The sequence below is a fragment of the Melitaea cinxia genome, chromosome 2, assembly GCF_905220565.1.
Source record: "Melitaea cinxia chromosome 2, ilMelCinx1.1, whole genome shotgun sequence".
Classification (NCBI taxonomy): domain Eukaryota; kingdom Metazoa; phylum Arthropoda; class Insecta; order Lepidoptera; family Nymphalidae; genus Melitaea; species Melitaea cinxia.
Window position 1 is genome coordinate 9,890,856 of NC_059395.1, and position 25,710 is coordinate 9,916,565.

The 25,710-nt window shown below is 37.7% G+C and overlaps 1 protein-coding gene across 1 annotated transcript in view; it reads left to right on the top strand.

Annotated features, from left to right (window-relative positions):
• LOC123660373 (zinc finger protein ZIC 4) overlaps window positions 1-23,875 on the top strand; it is a 44,321-nt gene extending 20,446 nt beyond the window's left edge. The window contains exon 2 of the mRNA XM_045595468.1: window positions 23,247-23,875. Coding sequence (XP_045451424.1) covers window positions 23,247-23,875 — 629 coding nt within the window. The remainder of the gene's footprint in view (window positions 1-23,246) is intronic.
• The last annotated feature ends 1,835 nt before the right edge of the window (window positions 23,876-25,710 follow it).

Sequence of the window (25,710 nt, forward strand, 5' to 3'; positions counted from 1 at the left end):
ACCTTCAAACATTTTATTGATTCCCGTTCGAATGGTTTTTTTAGTAAAGGTATTAATGAAATACCTATAAAATGGCAAAAGTGTATAGATAGCAATGATACACACTTTGATTAATTAAATATATTATATACTAGCATTGCCTGCGACTTCGTCCGCGTGGAATTTAACAAAAAAGTTATTATTTCGTTTGCAGAGTTATAAAAAAAAACAAATTTCTAAAATAAAATAGCCTAAGTTACTCCTATTACATCAGCTATCTGTCAGTACCGTCAAAATCGGTCCAGCCGTTTCAGAGTTTAGCCGGAACAAACGGATAGACAAAAATTTTTAAAAATGTCATCTGGTATATGTACCGGTATACATCCATATGCATTTAGTAAAAAGCGGTTATTTTAATATTACTAACAGACACTCCGATTTTATTTATTTGTATAGATAAAAAAATAGACTTTATGTTTCGACCATATAAACGCCAACTTCATATTATGTAAGGACCTGGACAGGATATGGCAACTAGATAACACTACCATTTTCATAACACTTGAAAGATAATCGGTAATAGTTTTTCGAGGTTTTTATTCTTGATATTTTTCTGTGTATCTACTTACTAATATATATATACCTTTTTCAAAATATGTTACATAAAAGCAGCCATTTTCATAATAGTTTTGGAAATATATTTAGGGACGCCGCGTTGGCGCAACGGTTACAGCCATGGATTGGATCTGTTGCAGGTTCGATCCCCGCACATGACAAACATTTGTATTGACCATACAGATGTTAGCCGTGTTCTGGGTGTTTGTGCAGTCCTTGTGGGTCTTCCCGCCGTGCCTCGGAGAGCACGTTAAGCCGTCGGTCCCGGTTGTTATAATGTACACCTGATAGCGATCGTTACTCATAGTATATATCCCCCAACCCGCATTGGAGCAGCATGGTATTTCCTACATGGAGAAAGAGGCCTATGCCCAGTAGTGGGATATTACAGGCTGAAGCGTATATTTAGTGACAATTAATATCTCGAAAAAACTTAACGATGTGTAATTACTCGAAACTGGTTTATACGTGTAGAAGTTATGAGTCAAACATAGTTACAGATACATAAATATACAGATAAACATAATTGTGATGCCCGTTAACCAATCGGCTTCTTAATAGAGCAATAATAATTACAATGTATGTTTGATGATTTAATAGTTACGAATATAGCTAAAATAGCGTCAATCTATTGTTCATTACATATTCAAAAGATTTAATTTAAGATATAACTTTAATTACCTGCTTATGTGTATATAATGCAAATGCGAATAAAATTATATTTTATTAAATTAAAAATGAATATTTGGCTTATATCTATGTACCTAATTTTATTTATTAGTAAAGTTGTGGGTAAAACCAAGTTGATTTAATATGCAAAGAGCAATTTAAAGCATTTTCATGTTTACGAAAGTAATGATAATTAGTTTTCCTAGAAAATTTAAACTATATAAGTATTAGAGTTTCGCGTGGATTCATTAATACAGGAAAAATAAATTAAATTTTTCCAGTTTTGAATCAAAATTAACTTTGAAGAATTAGAAAATTTTTAATACCATTAAAAATATATATTTATAAATAGCAAGCTAAAATCTTTATTGGCAGTTCAACGTTCGGCCATTATATCATCGCATCATATATGATAATATTGTAACCCTATAATAGTTGGGTGAATTTTAAAAGGTGTTTATATGAGTCGGCGGCCATCTGCCTCGGATTGATAAATTGTATAAAAAATATAACAAACAATGAAAATATGTGTGTGTGCGTCACACGAAGGGGTCGTCCTGGATTTCCTAAGCTTCGTGTCGTTTGTCATCAAGCTTTTGTATCCGAATATAGATATAATAAAATACTTATAAGGCTCATTAAGATAAAATTGAATATCATTAATATACGAATAGAAAAGAAAAACAAAACTAATAATATTTCAAAAACTTTAAATCTACTTCATGGTTATTTACATGTTTAGTAATTGTTTTTAATAGATATATTTAAAACCTGGCTTTTATATTAAGAAGAATTAAATAATATTGTTTGGAAGTAGAGTCGTTTAACACTTGTAATGATTTAAGGTTATATAGTAGGGGCGTGGTAGTTCATAGAAAGATACATTACAAAACCCACACATACAAATATTTGTGTACACATGCACGCCATAGTTCATGTACGCTGACACAGCAATCACTCGCTACCCTAAACAAGCCCGTCCCGTGATATCTCGCCTACATAGAAATAAAAGCGCTAAGCGGTTTACGTTTTTATCTTCTTTTATATTATTTCCCCTCTTGTATATTTTACAACAAGTTTAGGTGACGACATCGAAAGCACATTGGCCATACGTCTGTCAGTATAAATTCTATGCTCGTCGATGTTATTTAAATGACAAAGGCCTGGATTTAGCTTTACGATTCGAAGGATGCCCTCCGTTCTGATTTTAGCACCTGATTGAAGAAATATCCAAACTCTTAACCAACAAAAACACGTTCGGCTCATTCCGATGAATTGTAATTTCGCTAAATGTCACCGGCTACGGTGCGAACAGAGCTTCGGAGCGCGAATAAAAACCACGTCGCCGTGAAACGAATGCCTTTCGAGAGCGGACAGTGTCTACTGCATTGAATCGCATCTTTAAAATTACTGTTCAACTGCCAGTACATACTTATAACTACATAGTTAAGGCGACTATGATAGTTAATTACAGCCATCGATGGTTAATCATCGATGGTTCGCGATAGACAAGTGACAACATTTATGATTAATTTCATTTCTTTCTTCAACTGATTAATGCTCTACACAAGATCGCCATCATGAAAAATACATCTCGATACTGTCATTTATTTATGCCTGGATAAATCGAGATATATATAGGTATGTTTTTTGCTTATTCGTAATGTGCTTATATCTACCACCCGCATCGATCTTCCCTAATGAATAATGAATAAAATAGAACCAGATAAGAACACTTTTCCATCGATAAATTTTCTCTTCATACTTTTTATATTTTATTTACCATCAATGCATGTGATTTAGTATAACATCAAGTTTAAACCTTATATTCTAGCATAGACTTATAAAGGAAAAAAATAATGAACACAGTAAAGGTAACATTGCAATCGATATTCACAAAAACAGTAATATAGATACCTAAAGCAAACTTGTGATTATTTATTATTCTCATATTCCTAAGCATTTGATTTCGTTAATTTACCAACAGTATTGCAAATGAAATTGTGTTTTCAACTTTGAAGTTGATTTAAAATGGTAATTAACTTTATAATGTACATCATAAATTTTCAGGAGTTATTATGATTACCACGATTAGAATCATAAACGTATAAAGGATACCGCCAATATTTATTTTTAAAAATCTTTTAATTCAATGTTAAATTTTTCCTTTTTTTAAATTTTAATCTAAATCCCGTAGAAGCTGTTTATTTGATCTATTTAGAACTATTTCTATTTTATCGATACAAGTACAAAGCACTAGTGTCAAAAAAACATAAATTGTGTGCGATTGCAATGTATGTACCTACTAACAATAGATTGAGATGCGCACATACGCCGGCGGATACTCTACCTACGCCTCTTTTGCCTTTCTATCTTATTACCATCCTTCCTTTTTGACACTTTGCTACCTTGGCTTATATTTTATAGCGACAGAAATATTTTGTAAAATAAAATAAATGCATAATACCGAAATCATATAAGTTAACTAATATATGCAACGACGAAATAATTATAATACGTATTTTGACATAGGTTAGACACCTAATGAATATAAAACAAAGTTCCTGTTTATTCTTATTTCCTGTATTAGTTGTTAGAGTGTAATAAGTAGTATTTGTGTATCCTCGTTAAAAGAAATGAGCTATCAGATGCTTTCAATGCGCGTAGAAAAACTGTTTTCTCTTTGAGGTAGCTAACTGCGCGAAATTCTTTCGTCTTGTAGGGCGACGGCGGAGGGTCTCACTGCATTATTCATGTGTTTTTTCATTGACACCTTGTCTCTATTAATATGTATGTAGGTAGTACGGACTGTGTACACGATAACGTTTATTGGAAGGCCTTAAAATAGCTTATGAAAACTGAGACAAAACAAAACTTTTGAAGTTTGAAGTATTAAGCCAAAATTTGTATTTTATGGAGTAAGTGCTATTTTATTTTAAAAAAGGCTATACCATAAAATTAATTCTATTAGATATTTCTACTTTATCATCATCTTGTACATTTGTGTTTGTTGTTTCGCGTGTAATTAAATAAAAAACAGTTATACCCGCGGTATTCAAGAGACGAAGACAGGTGTTCTCTTAATATTGTCTTCTAACTAAAAAGAAGATTACAGAACAGTCACTTTTACGCGTTATGTGTTGAGAGGTTTTTGAGACAAATTCCCAACAGTTTACAACACCAAAAAGTTTCGATGAGGCTTCTGAGACAAGCATTTGATAACAATCGAAATGTTAACATGACAATAAGAAATGGACAATGGGACTGTTTAAGTAATACTTTTTGCGTCAAAATCTTTTCAGTTTTATAGACGTAACTATCGTTTTGGTTATTCGAGAATTTGTTTTTATTACCATTGATAATTACGGAATACCTGACTAGTAATATGTTGTTTGGACGCTCGGTTAGCTACGGATATTTATAGCTAGAAGTTCACGTTGTACAAGTCGATCATAAATAATAGACTCAAGTGAATTATAAAAAAACATTTATTGCATTCCAACCCTTTAGAAGTAATATCTTAAAATACATATAATGGGAACGTATTGTTAATCAACACAAAAGTTGAAATACTAACAATCAGATTTTTTATTTCTAAAATTTAATAAATTTAAAAAATTAACCTCATAAAATTGTTCCTTGTTTTTAGCGCTGTTTAACGTACAATTTATAAAAACGTTGTTGTTTTTCAAACTTTATTGGACACCACATATTATTTGATATAAAAAAAGCTCTGTTGTACAATTAAACAAACTAACTTTGACTTGAGTAATCAAAATAATTAATAAAAATGTTTACACTTCTAGCTCTAAAAGAACACCCAAACAAATTTTCAACGAAAACATTAGAATTTAGAAGAAAATTAGGATTATATAGCCATATAAGGCCAGGATTTATTTGAAGAAAATGTCGTTTGTACAATATCGTTAGAATCAGAGGTAAATTTCGCAATCGTTAATAAAGTTGTAATAGCTCAGGTGGGAAATCAGCTGGTCGGGATCGACCGATATAACCACGATTCAAATCCCTATGTCTCAAGATCGATTATTTTTTCCCTTTTTTTCTAATTGCACTCATGATTTATTATTTAAATAACCAGTTCATATTTTTTATTATTATATCGATAAAGTCGGAAAATATTATTCATATTTTATCAATATGTAATTCGTATTTAAATATGATTTCCAAAAAACACGATTTACTAAAAATACACAGGTACTGCATTGTTTAACTGCACAATCTTGTGTAAACACTTATAGATAAAAAATAAACAATAAACTAATCGCATGTAATAAACACTCTACTAGCCCGTTGGCGCAGTTTGTAGTGACCCTTGTTTCTGCGTTTTCCTGCTCCGAGGGTTGTGGGTTCGATTCCCACCCCGAGTCTGGGTGTAATATAAATATTTATTTATACATTTATATATGTATTATTTATAAGTATGTTTATCGAAAAAAAAATGTAGCTATATACCAGTTGGCTGTAACCTATAACACAAGCATTAAGTTGCTTACTTTAGGAACAGACGACCGTGTGTGTATTGTGTAAATATTTATTTATTTATTTATTTTAACAATATCTGAATATTATTGTTGAAATATTTTCATTATTATTATACTTTACATAATAAACAATCTATCATAATTATGTAGATATATTCGTATATAAAAAATGAAACCCATAATAACAGTTAAAAGGTCATCAAAATAGAGCAAATTTATTACTAAACGAATAAATCTAAACGTAATATTCTGCTTAACTAACAGTATCGTTAATGAAATGAATTCCTGAGTATGCTAAGAATGTGGGTGCGTCCCACAAGAAGACAACAAAATCAGACACGAGAATAAGAACAAAAATAAATATTAATATTCGTTAGAAATAATCATTTGTCCCAAAAAATGGGCCCGGGGGCTGAAATTCGAAGCGGCGTGGGTGTTGAGTGGACCGTAAACGATACACATTCATAATTCATCCGATTTATTGGACAAGCGATTTTACACCGCAGAATTATAATATTTATACTCTTAATGATACCTAATCTATTGCTTTATTACATATAAAGCTTGCTGCATGCTAATAAACTTTTCGGTGACAATATTCATACAATTGTTGTTGTTAGCTTAGCTATTAATAACGGAGTTGAGTGAAAGCCACATTAATAAATTGCTGACCAATCATGTTGATGATATGATTTTTAACATAATTCTAATGATTTTTATTACAATTTTTACCTTAAATTAAAGATCCTTATAGCATTAACAAGATTTTCGCTATGCAGTCTTAATATTTTATTCTCAAATAAAAATGTTGTTTATGATGTATTTCTGGCTATTTTTTACTGCTTGGATCCCGGCGATGATGCCGGTTAGGGCTGTCAAAACGCCTGACGGACGGATTGACGAGCGAACCCGCTTGGTTGTCGTTTTGTACTTATTCTGTTGCACGCAGGTGTATCGCACCATATTATTCAACATTATGATGCTCTGGGAACAGAGTCCGATAAGTTCCGCTAACTTGAAATTCGCCACACCAACAACGTATTGAACTGTTTAAAACTATTCGTAATATTTTTGTATGTTATATGTATACATAGTACAAAATACAAAATGTTTAGAAATATTAAACTTATTGAGTTTAAAATTAAATTAATATTTAAGTAAAAGAAAACGCTTTTCCATTTGTCTTTACATCTGCGGGTCTGCTGATATCTCTAAAGCGCATTCTCAACTGATAGTTATCGGAGCAAGACGCATGGTGTTTTCACAGTTTCCGCGAGAACAATGGCCCTTGCAATTTAATTTACTTCTGTATTGCCAGACGGACAAATGTGATACTACATCATTTATTCTACCAGGAATGGACTGAAACTTAATTTACAATTTCGAATAAAGACTCATCGATCTTGAGTACTACTTTATTTTGAATAACAAATTACATACAAATTATTCTAATTCTTAGTTAAATAATTACATTGTAGTTATATAGTAAATTACATAGAGTTTTCGAGTCTGTAAAATATTAGCGAAGTCGTAAATTATAGTTCGAACATTGATAACTTTTAATTTGTTTTCGTTAAGCACTAGTCGTCTTTCTTCCTCTCGTGCGTTTTCATTTAATTTATATTTACCAGCGAGATATGACTGTGCAGTTTGTGGCCCGTGTTGTTGCTACATTTACTATTATATTTTTATTGGGATGCTTTTGTATGAGTTGGCAGATATTTATCGGGTATTGGAACATTATTCGGTCTGCTCATAATCGTCCGCATAAAGCACCTTGTCACACGGTCGTTGGGCGCCGAATGCGCCGACCCTGCGTATTCTTTTTGTGCTCACGGGACAAGGGCCGTATTCTTTGAGAAGTGGAAAAAATGAAGATATTAATATATCTTTCTAATTCGAAATACGCTTCGGATAAAGGTAGGTCATAAATCATTATACAGTGTACGAAATTCCTTTTTAAGTATGCGAAAGAAAATCAGCTTTCGAAGAATCATCCCATAGTCGAGCAGTGTTTACTCAAAGTGACAATAATTTATTATGTGATACTTACATTTGTGATTTCTTAGAAAAGTGACTTATTGTAGTAAATTTTAAATAAAATCATATAGAGTACAGTTCGCGGAACTTTGAAATATAGGTAACGTTCACTTGTTTAGAGGTCGATATTAAAGTAAAATAAATTTAGATAATAGTGAATGTAGCGATTAGTTTTATAGATCAGTCAAAACATGGTGTGCGTTCGTGTTGAAAAGAGACGATTGTGTCAGCAAACCGCCAGTCATCGGACACTCATTAGCCGCCTGTCTATTGGAGATTGAATTAACTCGGATATGCTTCGTTCTATAATAGCTATTAAACGATTAAACAATGCTCATTATGCCTAAATTTTAGTATGTGATTTGATATGATAAAATAATTTTTTTCGTGTTACAATTTTTTAATTAATATTAGTTAGCATATAAATTTTAATAACTTTATACAAACTAGTACACAAACTACAACTGATTAGACAATGGAGTATGGCAACTTAATTCCGGTGTTTTAGGTAACAGCCGGTGATATACTTAGATATTTATCTGCAATAATTAAAAATAGTAATAATTAGATACACATACATAAGTATATGATCATACCCAGACTCGGTTCTGCGCCAAAAAATATTATAAATTCTTTTTTTGTTCAGTATCAAATCGTATAAATACTAAGTACTTATATAATACACGTTTTGGTCAACAGTATAAAAAAATATGTATTTAAATATTCATGAATAACTAACCTTTTAAATAAATTGACTTATGCAACTTTTAGTTTCAAAATACTCTAGTAAACAGTACAACATCGGTAGAACCAGCGTTAGTTTACGGGAACTATTTCGGATTTCATAAATAGCCGTGACTTCTCAGGAAACTTAATATACCCTGACCTGCAATTGTTTTTTCTCCAAACTCACCTAATGTCATTTAAACACTCTAGGAGTAAAGGCCGAGTGCATCGGATTTCACATCGCCCGTGCTATTTCTAAAAAGCTTGTTTTCTCAGCAGTACGCACTTAACTAGCGAACAGTAATCTAATACTGCAGCAATTTCGTCTAGGCGATGTGCCAACTGCATACACTGCTTTTATCGAATAAAATTTGAAACAGTTTTACTTTTATCATTTCAGTAGTTACGATGATTATACCATTCTATAGTAAAGATATACGTGTGTCAGCTCCGACGCGTAATTGAAATTTACTCTATTAAATTAATCAAATTATAATTAATTAAATTAATAAAATTCTAAATCAAAACATAAATAAACGCAAGCTTTCTGTATCGGTACAATAAATGTACGCATCGATACTCAAGCAGCTAAAAGTGACGTAAAACGTGACGTCACATTTATTCGGTTTCATTATCCAAATTTTTGTGGCTACGGCAGTAAAGAATATAGCCACCCCCTCTCTTCGCTTCTTAAAGAGTAAACTCCAAAAATAATTACCGAAATAATCTGTCTTCATCTGATTTAATATTAAATAAGTTTTAACATCCTCATGGAACTAAAGCGAAGATAAAATTTCACATTGATAATAACGTTACAAAAAAGTGTCTCTGGTGGGTGATACAGGCGTTTAAGATAAGCATCTGACCCTAGCCCGTGTCCCGGCTTGGCATGCAACGAATTCACGACGTGCATTCCCAACTCATGTTGTTTTCTGTTTTTATTTTATTATTAAATTTATGTACCTATATATACATAGCGTTAGTTGGAAATATATGAATCTATATTTGGTACTCGATACCACTAAATAGTAATTCGAAGAACTGAATTTAAAACTCGTGTAAGCGAATCTTTCTCGTTAAGGTTTCTTATATTATCATTTCTTTTAATTATGAAAAAAAAAATATCAAATTAAGAATATATAATTGAATTCAAAGAAACAGTCAACAATAGTAAAAAGTACGATAGTCTAGAATAGTACCTACCGTGTGTGGAGTGGACGCGTCCGCGGCGCGTGCGCAGAGATAACACATCGCAAGCTAATAGAATTTGTCGTTGATCCTTTTTTGTGGCATCCACTGAGATGAGACACTCGATTAGTAATTAGACGGGTGACACATGTTTTGGGATCTTTTATCTTGTATTAGGCTCATTAGTGGCCAGGATTCAAACATTTTTATCGTCCGACCCGAAACGAAAACAGTAGACGGTTTTTTAGGTGCACCTTTTTACGACACTCTTAATTTTTAAACTGCGATCAGATAAATACGCGATATCCTAAAGTTATACACCTACTCAACTAGCGTACATGTGTGAATGACACGGCATAATAATAGTATGAACTTATTTATAATCAAATGAATGAAAGGAAGTATCAGCATTCAAAACCGTGGAATGTGATGCGTTCATTCAGAATGTTGAAATAGTAACAAAAATTGCGGTAGAGAAACTCTATAAAGTAAAAAGCCCTATTATTGCCACGTTAACAGACACTTGAGATTAGCATCTGTAGCTTTTCAACGCGATCTTCATGTTTCAAACACAATACGGGATTACAAGCGAAGAGGTTTATTTGTAAACATGACAAAGAAAAGTGTATTGTTGTGGTTGTATGCGCTGCGGACACTCCAGCGACTCTGCCTACTCGTAATATTCTTGAATGGTCTACACATGACACACGATTCGATGAACTCGTAAAGGTTTATTATAAGTAGGTTTCTAATCACAGTGGATATAAAAATTTCTTTTACAAAAAAAAAAATTGTACCACGGTCTATTTTAGTCTTGTAAAAACAGTGGTTGTAGAATCAGCATTAATATTATTCGAGTTTTAATTCTATTCTGGTTGTAGTATATTCAAAAATTTCGCTTAAATTTACACTTATATTCGGGATTCAATGGGATGATTGGATGGAAAATTAAAAAAAACACAGACGGGAACCAATCTATTTAGTATACATTATAAATGCGAAGTTTTGTCGTATAACTAAGTATTAAAGATCTTGCACGCTTTCATAATGTGTTAAGTTTTTAAAGTCACGTTTATTTCACATTATCAATCAATAGTATTTGTACTTTAAATGTATTTATTGCTACTGTTGTGTACTGGATTTAATTATATTATATACCTAAGATACTTAAAGAATATAACCACCCCCTCTCTTTTTTATATATTTTTATTATTTTTTAGAAATTTTTTTTTTCTTACACCTATGTAAATCAAAATCAAAATTAAATAAACTTTATTCAAACAGGCCCCAAAAACACTTTCGAATCGTCATTTTACAAATTAAAATTTTAAAGTGTTTATTATTTCTAAAAGACAAGCTACCACCGATTCAAAATGCAGATTCTGCAGAGAAAACTCGGTGGATAAGTAACTCCGCAGCCACCTACTTTTTTGAAAATAATATATAAACTGAGTTTTAGTACAAAATTAGTTATCTTGCATGAAATACAGCAGTATTATAAATTAAAACATTAAAAAAAATATTCTGATACGGATTTAAGAACAAAACTACATACATACATTTGATAAATAAGCGGATGCCGCTGCTAAAGATTAAAGTACTCCACCATAATCATCACGTCATAAGCAGGGCTATTGGGGCTTCTTTTCTCGATTCGCGTCATAATTTACTAAACGGCCAAATGTAAATATGGCTTTGGTGTCGACGATAAAGTTCAATATACCGTATCGGGTTTACGTTTAGTATTCTTAAAGCTGTGTGACAAAGTCTTCTTATATAAGATGATTTATAGACGTGTTAAGTATCCCGAACAATTGTTACGAATATTTATTTATACTCGTGAACTATAAACAACGAGCAAATCTGGTTATTTATGACGTGATACGATATTTGCAGTTGCTTCCAACGATGTTTTATTTAAACATGCAGAGAGATATTTAAAGTCTTACTTTTATACAAAAATTGTTTTAAAATAGTATTAAATAATGTAATTCATGAAACAAAGATTTTAAACGATAAGAGAACGAAATATGTTGTTTGCTATCGTGAAACAAGCAATCATAATTTAAAATTTAATAACGTATGAACACGACTGAAAACACTCAATGCTACATTTATTTCGCACTATAAATCTATATAGGTACTAGCTGACTCGGCAAACGCTGTCTTGCCGCTAAACGCTATTTAAAAATAGCGGTTGGTGGTAGAAGGGTAAAAATTTAGGGTCATATGTATTTTTCAATGCCAAACCATAATAAAATAAAAAATAAATAATTTATCTAAAAATTAAAAAAAAAAAATTGGGGTGGACTACCCTTAACATTTAGGGGGATGAAAAATAGATGTTGTTCGATTCTCAGATCTACCCAATATGCACATAAAATTTCATGAGAATCGGTCAAGCCGTTTCGGAGGAGTTTAACTACAAACACCGTGACACGAGAATTTTATATATTAGATAATTATCGCAATACACACTTTTAATTATGTCGAATAAGTTACAACACTAATCACTGAGTTCGCGGCAGAAGTTTTGGCCCTCAGTTCCCGGCAGCCCCACTGTTCCTGGCTACGGCAGCGGCCGCGGTAACGGTGGGGCGGGGGGTGCTAAGAATCACCGAGCTATGGGAGGCTGATACTCAAAACTACACCTGGCTACGTATAATAGACGCACGCTACGGCTGGACCATCACCTTACCGAACTTGAAGTAGAACTGAGTCACATTAAGTGAAGCATACTGGGGTTGTATTTAGTCCGAAGAGAGGGTAAGGACACGATGATCCTGGACTCCGGGCACTTGTTCTACTTCCATGAAGGTGATGGATGGGCTTTCCCAAGGTGGCGTCGGTTTTTTGGCCCACAAGACTCTCACTAACAACTTTGTGGAAGTCAGGCAGTGTGTCGACCCGGTTAGCGTACCTTGTACTTACTCACTGACAGGTACTACCTGAAAGTGATACAGGTATATGCGCCGACCTCGGCATACTCTGACGATGAAGTCGAAGCCTTGTATGATGATACTAGCGACCCGCCACGGTTTCGCACGGGCAATGCTGATACTAAATATACTACAGAATGTCTTTATATACAACGTCCACAGCTTTTTTTTTTTAAATTATACGATACAAACATGTTTTCTTTAGAGGATATTCTTGAAAGAGCGACATATAAATTGGCTATGTGAAAAACACTCAACGCACAAGTCTAAGCCTGCGACGTTGAAAGTTTGACCCTGCGAATTATTAACGGCTTATAAAATTTACTCAGTTCTTGTTTGAACTCACACCTTAAAAGTATACGTATGATTATAAACAAATTGCCATATAATTAGTTTGTGTTGCAGTAAAAAATATTTTACCTACTATTCTTTCGACTAAAACCAAAAGATAATCAACAATTATCAACAACAAAAGATTACCTATTCTATTAAGTTATTTTTTTAACTTAAATACTTAACGTAGTACCTACGTCGTAGGATTTTCGATAGTTAAAAATAGTTGCTAAAATACTAAATTGCCTAAATTCTTAATTGAAACCAAGATCTTAACAGAAGAAATACAATTGATAAATTATGGTTTCAATCTAATCCTATCCAACCTAATGTTACTTACTATAAGTGTGGCTTAAGCTTTAATACCGACTCTTTAGTCGGTATTAAGGTTAATTTTTAAACGAAACGTACGAACATACAATGCCGAAAAAATTGTCGCACTGAAAAGCACGTTTTGTTTTAAAAAAATCGGCCAAGTTTTTTTTATTTTTTTTTTTCATTTTTTTATGTTTTAAGCATAGTTTATAGTTGGATTAAGTTAAGAGAATGTCATATTTTGCCTATTTACAATGTCGTTATGTGTTAAATAAGAGCGTGTCTCGCCATCAAACAGCAAAGTTTGGCGAGGACTATCAAGCTGTAACCATTGTAATTATTTTTGAAATAAAATAAATTAAAAAAAAAAGTGCAAGTCGGACTCACGCACGTTCCGTTGCGTACCATTGACTAAACTAAATATAAATAAATGTTCTGTAAAATACGTAATTGTTACATAAAATTAAATCGACTGTCCCTACGTATAATATCGAAATTGAAAAAAGGCACTTTTTATGCTGAATGATTTGTTAAGTATCGATACTGAGTATAAACTCATGAAAAATGATTGATTGATGATTTTATGTGTATTTTATAGCATTTTCTCTTTTTTCTTTAAAAAAAATACATAAAAAGTAGTTTTTTCATGCAATAAAAAAATAGAAAATTTTCAGTTTCGATACTGTACAGGGACAGTCGAAATATTTTGTGAATATTTCAAGCGTTTACCTAGTGCTGATTTTAACATCGTCAAAGCGGCAAAAAATCACTTTTGTTGTAAACGTCCCCCCCCTAAATATTTTGTTTATTATAATTCTATTATTTATTAAGTGCCTACTTGTTACCGTTTATTGATATCGCGCAAAATTAGGCAAAAAATCGCGTTTGTTGTATGGGACCCCCCTTAATTTATAATTTTATTTTGTTTTTAGCATTTGTTATTATACCGGCAACCAAAGTACATAATTTATGAAAATTTCAACTGTCTATCTATCGCAGTTCTTGAGATACAACCTGGTGACAGACAGACGGATAGACGGACGGACGGACGGACAGACAGCGAAGTCTTAGTGATAGGGTCCCGTTTTTACCCTTTGGGTACGAAACCCTAAAAATAATTCATTTTAGTATTTAAATACTATCATACAATTTCAATTTTTTTTTAATTATCGTAACGTACTTATAAGTACAGATTATGTTGTCGCGCTGAAAAGCACGTTTTTATGTTATTTTCTTCGCTAGAAAGCTGCGATAAGCGCCAGCGATCGCTGCTAATCATAAAGTGCTTTAGGGTGAAGCGCATTATTTTACGGTGTGTCTAGTACTGTTGGCCCTAGCCCTTGACAGCGTCACCGGGTGGGGTGGCCAGGTTCTGAGACCCAACCGTGAAGGAGAAAGTGGAGCCCTTTAAGAGGGCTCGGGGTGTCCGTTCGTCCTAAGGGCCTCCTAGCAAAGTCGCACCTCGGCTTAGGACAAAGTCGGTATGATGGGCGAAGCCCCACCTTCGACGCGTAATTATTTTTATTTATTTAAGCACGCGCCACCGGCCCTCGGCCGTTACTACCCCGGTCTCTACTATATTATGCATGTATACATATAAACCTTCCTTTTGAATCACTCTATCTATTTAAAAAACCGCATCAAAATCAGTTACGTAGTTTTAAAGGTCTAAGCATACATAGGGACAGACAGACAGCAGAAGCGACTTTGTTTTATACTATGTAATCATTACAAGAGCCATGCATGGAACTACTTCGAACTTCTATAACATCGTTATGGGAGACTTTAACCCTAAAGTGGGAATCTACTTATGGTGCTGCTCGATGAGGTAGAGGCAGCCATATATAATAACGACACATCCCAGGTTTTCAAAGGAAACATGTCAGGAAAATATGTGGCAGCATATAGCGGCACAGGCGATTTTGTGGGCACGGTTGAGGCTGCGGGGCGAGAAGACCCGGTTTTGGTGGTTGCCAAGTTCACAAGAGTAATGCTGGATGACAGGATGCTTGAGATGGAAAAATCCATTTCAAGGGATTTTGATGTTGACGCGGGCTTGTGGGCTGGCAATTGCCGAAGCTCAAGTGGATAAATGGGGTACCAAGGTGCGGAAAAACGCCACACATAGTCGGAAACTTCAATGAGAATGTACTACTAGAACTAGTAGTTACCACGACGGTCGAAGCTGCCAAAGATCTTAAAGAGAAACTAGCCCGCCGCTTTGGCGACAAAATCAGGTCTCAGGTCAGGTACGTACTATGGCCTCCGTTTTAACAAATGGATTCAAAGAGGGCAAGAAATGTAACCGACTAACGGTGAACGAAGCTCTTATGAACCATTTTAGAGCTATAATAATGGTGGCACGGCTTTCGGCTGCAAACGAAGTTGTTCTCATCGGAGACGTCAACCAGTTGCCTTATATAAACAGAGAAAATCTGTTCGAAATGAGGGACTGTAGACCTTATTTGACAATCAACATCTCACGTGAGTTGTCCTGCACATACCGGAGTCCCATGGACGTTCTATATACCATCTGTGAGGTATACGTAAATATGTACTCGTCAAATCCGGCCATCCCACTCCCTCAAAATGAATGGATACACTGGCGCGCCAATACCAAAACTTTAAAAGGACACCCTATACTTGGTCTATACGCAGGAAGAGAAAAAATCCTAATAGACCAGGGATACGGTACTAGAGAGGGATCGCGCGTTATGACCATTCATAAAACACAAGGGCAAACCTACGGCGAGGTGATCATCGTCCAGACAAAGACCGAGAGGCTACAAATCTACGACAGTGTGCCTTATGCGGTAGTAGCGTTGACAAAACACACTAACACCTGTGTCTACTACACTAACGACGTTGATGACGCAATCGATGGTTCGTTAGCTGAGCGCTAGGTGCCTCGACGAAAACCATCTTGGAGCACAATCTAAAAAGAACGACCTACAAGCGTGATATGTTGCTGGCAAGGGCTCTGTTCAAAATGCTGGGAGCAGGCATCATCATCATTATTACAGCCTAAACAGTCCACTGCTGGACATAGGCCTCCACAAGTTTACGACAAAAATAACGTGAACTCATGTGTTTTTCCCATAGTCACCACGCTGGGCAGGCGGGTTGGTGACCGCAGTACTGGCTTTGTCGCACCGAAGACGCTGCTGTCCGTCTTCGGCATGTGTATTTCAAAGCCAGCAGTTGGATAGTTATCCCGCCATCGGTCGGCTTCTTAAGTTCCAAGGTGTTTGTGGAACCTTGTTATCCCTTAGTTGCCTCTTACGACACCCACGGGAAGAGAGGGGGTGGCTAAATTCTTTAGTGCCGTAGCCACACAGCACGGGGGCAGGCGTGGCATATGATATACAAATAAGTAAGTAGATATAGATATATACTCATCACTTCAGCCTAACGCAGTCCACTGCTGGACATAGGCCTCCCCAAGTTCGCGCCAGACATCCCGGTCTTCCGCAATCCTCATCCAGCCGACACCGGCAATCTTACGTATATCGTCGGTCCAACGGGCCGGAGGACGTCCCACACTGCGTTTGCCAAGACGCGGTCTCCACTCTAGGACCCGTCTACTCCAACGCCCATCGGTCCTGCGACACAAATGACCAGCCCACTGCCACGTCAACTTGCTAATTCTGTAGGCTACGTCGGTTACTTTCGTTCTCTCGCGGATAGTCTCATTTCTAATCCTATCTTTAAGAGAAACCCCAAGCATAGCCCGTTCCATTGCACGTTGAGCGACCCTAAACTTGTGGACCAGTCCCTTTGTCAGTGTCCACGTCTCGGCTGCGTATGTTAACACAGGCAGGACGCATTGTTCGAAGACTTTTGTTTTCAAGCATTGCGGAATCTTCGAAGTGAAGACTCGACGAAGCCTGCCAAACGCCGCCCAGCCCAACCGAATCCTCCTATCGGCCTCCTTCTCGAAGTTGTTGCGGCCCAGTTGGATAGTATGGCCTAGGTAAATATAATCCTGAACAACTTCGAGAAGGGTACCATCGACCGATACCGGTATCGGTATGACTTGGTTGTTAAACATGACTTTCATCTTATCCAAGTTCATACAGAGACCGACACGTCGGGAGGACTCGTTTAGGCCGGCCAGCATTTGGCCTAACTCATCCAGCGTCTCCGCAAAGATGACAATATCGTCGGCGAAACGAAGGTGAGAGATGAATTCACCGTTGACGTTGATGCCTCGTTCCCCCCAATTTAAGGTCTTAAAAACATCCTCTAGCGCAGTGGTAAACAGTTTCGGTGATATTACGTCCCCCTGTCTTACCCCGCGCCGGAGGGAAATAGGTCTTGTTTTTTGGTCATTGACATGAACGGTCATCGTCGCCGCGTCGTACATAGATTTCAGTACATCGATATATCGCCAGTCGATATGACATCTCTGCAGAGAGTCCAGGACAGCCCAGGTCTCGACAGAGTCGAAGGCTTTCTCGTAGTCCACAAATGCCATACACAGCGGTTGATTATATTCTTCCGTCTTTTGAATAATCTGCCGAACAGTATGGATGTGGTCCACGGTGCTGTAGCCATTTCGAAACCCAGCCTGCTCCGGTGGTTGGAATTCGTCGAATCTTCTAGCGAGACGATTCGTAACAACCCTCGAAAACAGCTTATAGACGTGGCTCAGAAGTGAGATCGGTCTGTAATTCTTTAACAGAGACTTATCGCCTCTCTTAAAGAACAGCACCACCACACTCCTGGACCACGCCTCCGGCGTGGTACCTCGGTGGATGACGGCGTTAAATAGTCTTGCCAAGGGTTTCAAGACTGGTCGCCCTGCGGCTTTAAGGAGTTCAGTGGTAACTCCGTCATCCCCCGGGGCCCTGCCGTTTTTAAGCTGCCCGAGCGCTGCACCAATTTCATCCTCTTCGAAGACCGGGATACACTCCGAATAATGGCGCAACAATGGTGCCCGTGGATCTTCGGTGTCCCAAGTCGCAGGCTTGCGTGCGCTCAATGAGTACAGCTGTCCATAAAATTTCTCAACCTCTCCTCGGATCTGAGGGCGAGAGCAGACGGTTCTGCCATCCGCTGTTTTTAGCTTCGCAAGAAGGCTTCTCCCCAATGGTCTTTGGAAAACTTTGGACCTCCTATTCTGCTCAATCAGAATAGCAATCTCTCTCGTATTTGAGCAGCGGAGGTCTCGGCGTACAAGCTTCCGTATCCTTTTGGAAAGAGCCCTCTGTTCTGGTGAAGCAGCCGGCAACTCGCGCCTCCGCCGCATCAGATCCAAGGCTTCGGGAGAAAGTTTGTTCTGCTTCATTGGTTTTGTTGGTGAAAAGTGCCTGCGACCCAGTGTACACACCGTCTTCACCACGTTGTCGGTTATCTCGTCCACGTCGCTAGTAGTTTCCAGCGAATCGAATTGGTTTTGGAGTTCCAATTGAAACTGCTCGGAGCCACATATTATTTGGAGCAGCGTAGGTCGGAGAGTAGATTTCATCAAGCGGGTCCGCTCCTTTCGGAGACATATATTCAGAGTGCCCCGTACTAGCCGGTGGTCGCTGCCGGTGTTAAACCTGTTAACCACTGAGACATCTCTGAATATATGCCTTTTATCCGCTATGATGAAATCTATCTCGTCCCTCGTCACAGTATCGGTGCTTTGCCATGTCCACCTCCTTTGGGGCTTCTTCTCAAAAAATGAGTTCATCAAGAAGAGCCCCTCCGATTCGAGGAAGTTGACAAGCGTCTGCCCCCTGTGATTCCTGTGCCCCAATCCGTGTGGTCCGATGCTCGATCCGTCGCGATCTTGTACTCCCACTTTAGCGTTGAAGTCTCCCATAACAACGCTGTAGAAGGTCGAAGTAGTGCCATGTATGGCCCTTGTAATATCTTCATACAAGGCTTCGACTTCATCGTCAGAGTGTGCCGAGGTCGGCGCATATACCTGTATCACTTTCAGGGAGTACCTGTCGGTGAGCTTAAGTACAAGGTACGCTACCCGGGTCGACACACTACTGACTTCCACAACGTTGTTAGTGAGAGTCTTGTGGACCAGAAAACCGACGCCACCTTGGGAAAGCCCATCACCTTCACGGAAGTAGAACAAGTGCCCGGAGTCCAGGATCATCGTGTCCTCTCCCTCTCTTCGGACTTCAGACAACCCCAGTATGCTCCACTTAATGTGACTAAGTTCTACCTCAAGTTCGGTGAGGTGATGGTCCAACCGTAGCGTGCGTCCATTATACGTAGCCAGGAATATTTTTCTATGGCAGCCTCCCGTACCCCGGTGATTCTTGGCACCCTCTACCCCACCACGGCCGCTGCCGTAGCCGGGAATAGTGGGGCTGCCGGGAACTGAGGGCCTTATTTTTAAGTTCGAACTCATGGGGGTTTTTGCCCATAGTCACCACGCTGGGCAGGCGGGTTGGTGACCGCAGGGCTGACTTTGTCGCACCGAAGACGCTGCTGCCCGTCCTCGGTCTGTGCATTTGAGAAGCCAGTAGTTGGATGGTTATCCCGCCATCGGTCGGCTTTTCAAGTTCCAAGATGGTAGATAGATATATAGTTAATTTCTTATTTCCTTTTGATTTATTAAATAATTAATATAGGTTAAGTAGAGATCATTTTTACGTACTGCTGTTTGAAAATAACGCGTGAAAGTTGCAGAACGGAGGATGAGTGTACTTCCCGCAGCGCCGGAGCTAAGGTGGAATCAGATACGGAAGCTGTAAGGTATTTTGATAGCTCTAAATAAAACAATTCTAACCTCAAAACTTTAACTACAATATCTTCATAATCATGGAGTTTCAAACGGTAGAAGTGGTAACAGAGGGTAACCCAACACCCTCCTTTCCCCCCTTCACCCCAAACCCCATAAACTGTTGTCCGATTGTCTATAGGATTACCGGAACGTATCCCGGACTTCGAAGAAGATGAGATTAGTGCAGCGCTCGGGCAGTTTAAAAACAGAAGGGCCTCGGGATTGACGGAGTTACGACTGAGCTCTTTAAAACCGCAGGGCCACCTGCTCTAAATGCTTTGGCAAGACTCTTTAACGCCGTTATGCACTGAGGTACCACGCCGAAGGCATGGTCCAGTAGTGTGGTGGTGCTGTTGTTTAAGAGAGGCGATAAGTCTCTGTTGAAGAATTACAGACCGATCTCACTTCTGAGCCAGGTCTATAAGCTGTTTTCGAGGGTTGTAATGAATCGTCTCGCCAGAAGACTCGACGAATTCCAACTACTAGAGCACGCTGGGTATCGAAATGGCTACAGCGTCGTAGACCACATCCATTTTGTTCGGCAGATTATACAAAAGACAGAAGAATATAACCAGCCGCTGCGTATGGCATTTGTGGTCTACGAGAAAGGCTTCGACTCTGTCGAGACCAGCAGGGTTATTCTGTAAATAATAATTTCGATATCGAGCTTCACCTGAGTGACAGCGCTCACTTCGAAAGCGAACCCACTTCACCTTGGTTTGGAATTCTGTAAACATTCCGTACGCACAAGCGATGTGAAGTGAGTGTCGAATCGAAGAGCGGCAATTTAGAGCTGTGTTTATTTTATCGATATTCTTTTCTTATGACTTTATTTTAGAATATGTGCATGAAGTCAAGTGTCGAATCAAGTCTCGAATTGTGATGTGTGAAGCGGTAAATCCCCTTACAGAATACCGAATTCATACTATTAAATGTCAACGTTCTCACGCAACAGGGTTCGACTCGTCGCCGCACTCACATGTGTGGCGCTACGGGACTGTCGAGTTTTAATGAATACGAATTTGATATCTCACCGCGGATTCCGCTGTCGAGACACGAAAATGTTCTTACAGAATAGCACTACTGGGCTGTTCTAGACTCTGCAGATATGTCATATCGACTAGCGATATATCGAGATACTGAGATGTATGTACGACGTGGTGACGATGACCGTTTATATCCAGGACCTATTTTCCTCTGGCGTGGGTAAGACAGAGAGATGTAATATCACCGAAACTGTTAACCAATGCGCTGTAGGATATCTTTAAGACCTTGGATTGAGGGGAACGAGGCATTGACGTCAACGGCGTCATTTCTCACCTTCGTTTCGCTGACGATATCATCATCTTTGCGGAGACGTTGGATGAGCTAGGCCAAATGCTGATCGGCCTAAACGAGTCCACCCGATGGGTCAGTCTCGGTATAAACTTGGACAAAAAGAAAACTATGTTTTACAACCAAGTCATACGAGACCGGCGTCGGTCGATGGTACCCTTCTCGAAGTTGTTCAAGATTATATTTCCCTAGGCTATACCATCCAACTAGGCCACAACAACTTCGAAGAGGAGGCCGATTGGACGATTCGGTTGGGCTGGGCGGCTTTTGGCAGCCTTCGTCAAGTCGAAGATTCCGCATGCTTGAAGACAAAAGTCTTCGAGTAATACGTCCTGCCTGTGTTAACATACGTAGCCGAGACGTGGACACTGGCGAAGAGAGTGGTCCCCAAGTTTAAAGTTACTCAACATGCAATGAAATGGGCTATGCTTAGGGTTTCTCTCAAAGATAGGATTAAAAATAAGATCATCCACGAGAGAACGAAAGTAACCGACATAGCCCACAGTATTAGCAAGTTGAAATGGCAGCGGGCTGGTCATCTGTGTCGCAGAATCGATGGCTGTTGGAGCAGATGGGTCCTGGAGCGGAGACTGCTATTGGCAAACGCAGTGTGGGACAAACTCCAGCCCGTTAGACTGACGATCTACGTAAGATTTCCGGTATGGGCCGGATGAGGATTGCGGAAAACCGGTATGTCTGGCATGAACTTGGGGAGGCCCATGTCCAGTAGTGGACTACAATAGCCTAAACTGATGATAATGATGATGATGACTAATCACTTATACACTACTTATCGAGTAGCAACGCCAGCTGCAAGCTTTAGCCTGTAATATCCCATTACTGGGTATAGGCCTCTTTGCCCACATAGGAAAATGATCAGACCCAAATCCTTCACGCTGCTGAAATGCGAGTTGACCGCACAATAATTAAATAATAACTCTTTCTTCACCTACAAATTATCATATTTATACGACATAATCCCGCCAATAGATTGCAAAGATGGCGACTGGCCAATCAGAAAATTATTAATATCTATTCGGAAGACGGTGTCTCCATCTTTATGCTCTTTTTCTATTTCAACAAATAATAATCATAATAATCACAATAAGAACGATACAATCTAATGAAATTACAAACATTACTCGTATAATTTTATAAAATTACGGACTACCTTTAGGGGGATGAAAAATAGATGTTGTTCGATTCTCAGACCTACCTAATATGCACACAAAATTTCATGAGAATCGGTCAAGCCGTTTCGGAGGAGTTTAACTACAAACACCGCGACACGAGAATTTTATATATTAGATTAGAAGCATAAATATCGATGGTAAAAGTATTTATTTGGTAACTATCCTACAAAACAGATAATAAAGATAGTGACTGACTATTCGTAAATGAATAGGTATTAACCATTCGGAAGATGACGTCACCATCTTTGTACTGTTCCGGTACTAAGCGATTAAACAATAAGAGTAATATCGAGACAAAATTCAATATTTTAATAATTGTCTGAATTACAAATTTAAATGCTAACATGTGTGACTAAATTTATGACGGTCGATAGTTGTTTGTAAATAGTTACTGCAGAGTTTCTTGCCGATTCTTCTATACCGAGTTTACATTTAGAATCGGTGGTAACATTATATATAGTAACCAAAATAATTCAACAAACACTAAAACAGTTATAATTTGTAAAATGACGATACAAAAGTGCTTCCGAAACCTTCTTAGATAAAGTAATATTTGATTTTTCCTATGTTAATAAATGATACGTTTTAATAATAAGTAGTCATTGGACTTACAATAAACAAAACTTAATTAAGATAAAAGAAAATCTAAATACAACTAATAGATTGTGTTTTTCTACAGGTGAGAAACCATTCAAGTGTGAGTACGCGGGCTGCGATCGTCGGTTTGCAAATTCTTCAGATAGAAAGAAACACTCACATGTGCACACGTCTGACAAACCCTACAACTGCCGCGTGCACGGCTGTGACAAGTCATACACACATCCTTCATCACTACGAAAGCATATGAAAGTGCACGGAGCTGCAGGTGAAGCTTCTGAACGCTACGACAGTGACGGAGACGATTCTTCATCTGCGGGTAGTGTAAGCGTAACTGCTGGAGCTGCCAGTCCACCAGTTCCTATACCTTCACAACCCACAATGTCTCTAGCACCATCTCACCACCCGCAACATCATCCTACTATAACAGATAAGTTAGAAAGCCTTAATGACAAGTACATCACGCCTCATGACCAAAAATCTTATGAAAGACTACCCGCGCCTCCTCATCACAACCAAACTTCACACCTCACAAATATAGGTGGTAATGGTATGATGGAGAATAAAATTGGCTTCGGGGGTCACTGGAGTCAGTTTCAGCAGCCTACCCCCGGAGTTCCTCACGCCGTGTCAGACTGGTGGTGTCCTACCCAAGAGTCCTATCATCACCATCATTTGATGCATCATTCTGGTGCCGCTGCTGCTTATTGACCACCACATCGCGCTTAGGGGACTGTTCATTTGACGTCCAGGAAACATAATTAGCTGAAATTCATTATGATTCTTTTAATCAAAATCCGTCTAAATCTTTTATAATTTTGTTTAATGGTCTTCTTTGACGTTATACCGAACGTGAAATGAAAAGTTCACTAAAGCGCTACAGAACTACAAATTGATACTAATAAGAATACATTACGCTTATTAACGAATAAATGATAATAAAATAGTCTGATCTAATTAAATCAATGGCAGATTGACAGCCGTCCGACATCTTATATATATACAGGTTGTCCGGTAATTAATGGATAACCCTGCAGGTGCTTGTGGAGGGGCACAGGGCCAACCCAGAAAAAAATAAATATTAATCTATCTGCAACGGTCTAGGATTTGTTTAAAAATTAAGTACGAAATTCGATACCTTTGTTCAAACTTTTGAGCACTACGGCTGCAAATTCAATAATAACGAATTGATTTTCTCTGGAAATAGCCGTGGATAGTCGGCCTTGCTAACGCGCATTACAAAATATTTCTAGCCACAACTGTTTTTTTTTTTTTTAAATACTTAAAAAAGAAAAATAGTGTATTCGAATTTTTTATGATAAAGTTTGAGCACTTGTGGTATAAAAAAATGTAGGGGGACCTAGGTGGCCCATAGTTTAAAAAACATAAAAAACAACAATAACACAAAATAATAAAATAATTTGGTAAAATACAATAGACAATAAAAAAAATTAGTAAAATAACATTTAAGAGACGTCACAAAGTAGGCATGTTTTTTAAACTATGAGCCACCTAGGTCCCCCTACGTTTTTTTATACCACAGGTGCTCAAACTTTATCATAATAAATTCGAATACACTATTTTTCATTTTTAAGTATTTAAAAAAAAGAAAGTTGTGGCTAGAAATATTTTGTAATGCGCGTTAGCAAGGCGGACTATCCACGGCTATTTCCAGAGAAAATCAATTCGTTAATATTGAATTTGCAGCCATAGTACTCAAAAGTTTGAACAAAGGTATCGAATTTCGTACTTAATTTTTTTTTAAATAAACCCTAGACCGTTGCAGATAGTTTAATTTTTTATTTTTTTTCTGGGTTGGCCCTGTACCCCTCCACAAGCACCTGCGGGGTTATCCATTAATTATCGGATATCCTGTATATAAGAGATTTCACCTATATATTGACTCATCACGATCTCTGGAACCATCAGGTTTAGAGACTTGAAATTTGATAGGAATATTCCTTTCGCCCACAAGAAGGGGTTGTGGGGGCGTTAACTATGGATAATTCCCGCTTTTAAACTATATCTTTTATCGACTCCAAACTTGGTAAGAATGTCCTATATGTGATGTAGAAATGATTGATGAACGAAATTTATGATAATTCATCCCAAATAAGGAGTTAATGTATGTAACTGTAATGTATGAAATGTATGTAACTCCGAAACTACGGAACCAATTTTTAACAAATTTTGTAAGCATCTGTAATTTAGTTTAATTTGGGAGTTAGGTTAGTTTTTTATCCCGATTGGACCCGGTAGGTGGCGCTACTATCGGTATGTAGCTCCGAAACTTCTGAACCAATTTTCATCAAGTTTTAGAATGATCTTTAATTCGGTCGACTTGGTGTGTGTGGATCTTCCTGACAGGCCCGAGGGTCTGTCTGGGTACGGGCCTCGAGGTTGTCCTCTTTACCCGGGCTTTCTTCTCTGGGGCTTTGCCTCCGGGATCGTATCCTTTCGGCCCTATTGGGCCAGGGTCACAGTGCCCTTAGGGTCATCCCTAAAATAGAAATATTTAGTTAGGTTGAATTTGAAATGAACAAAAG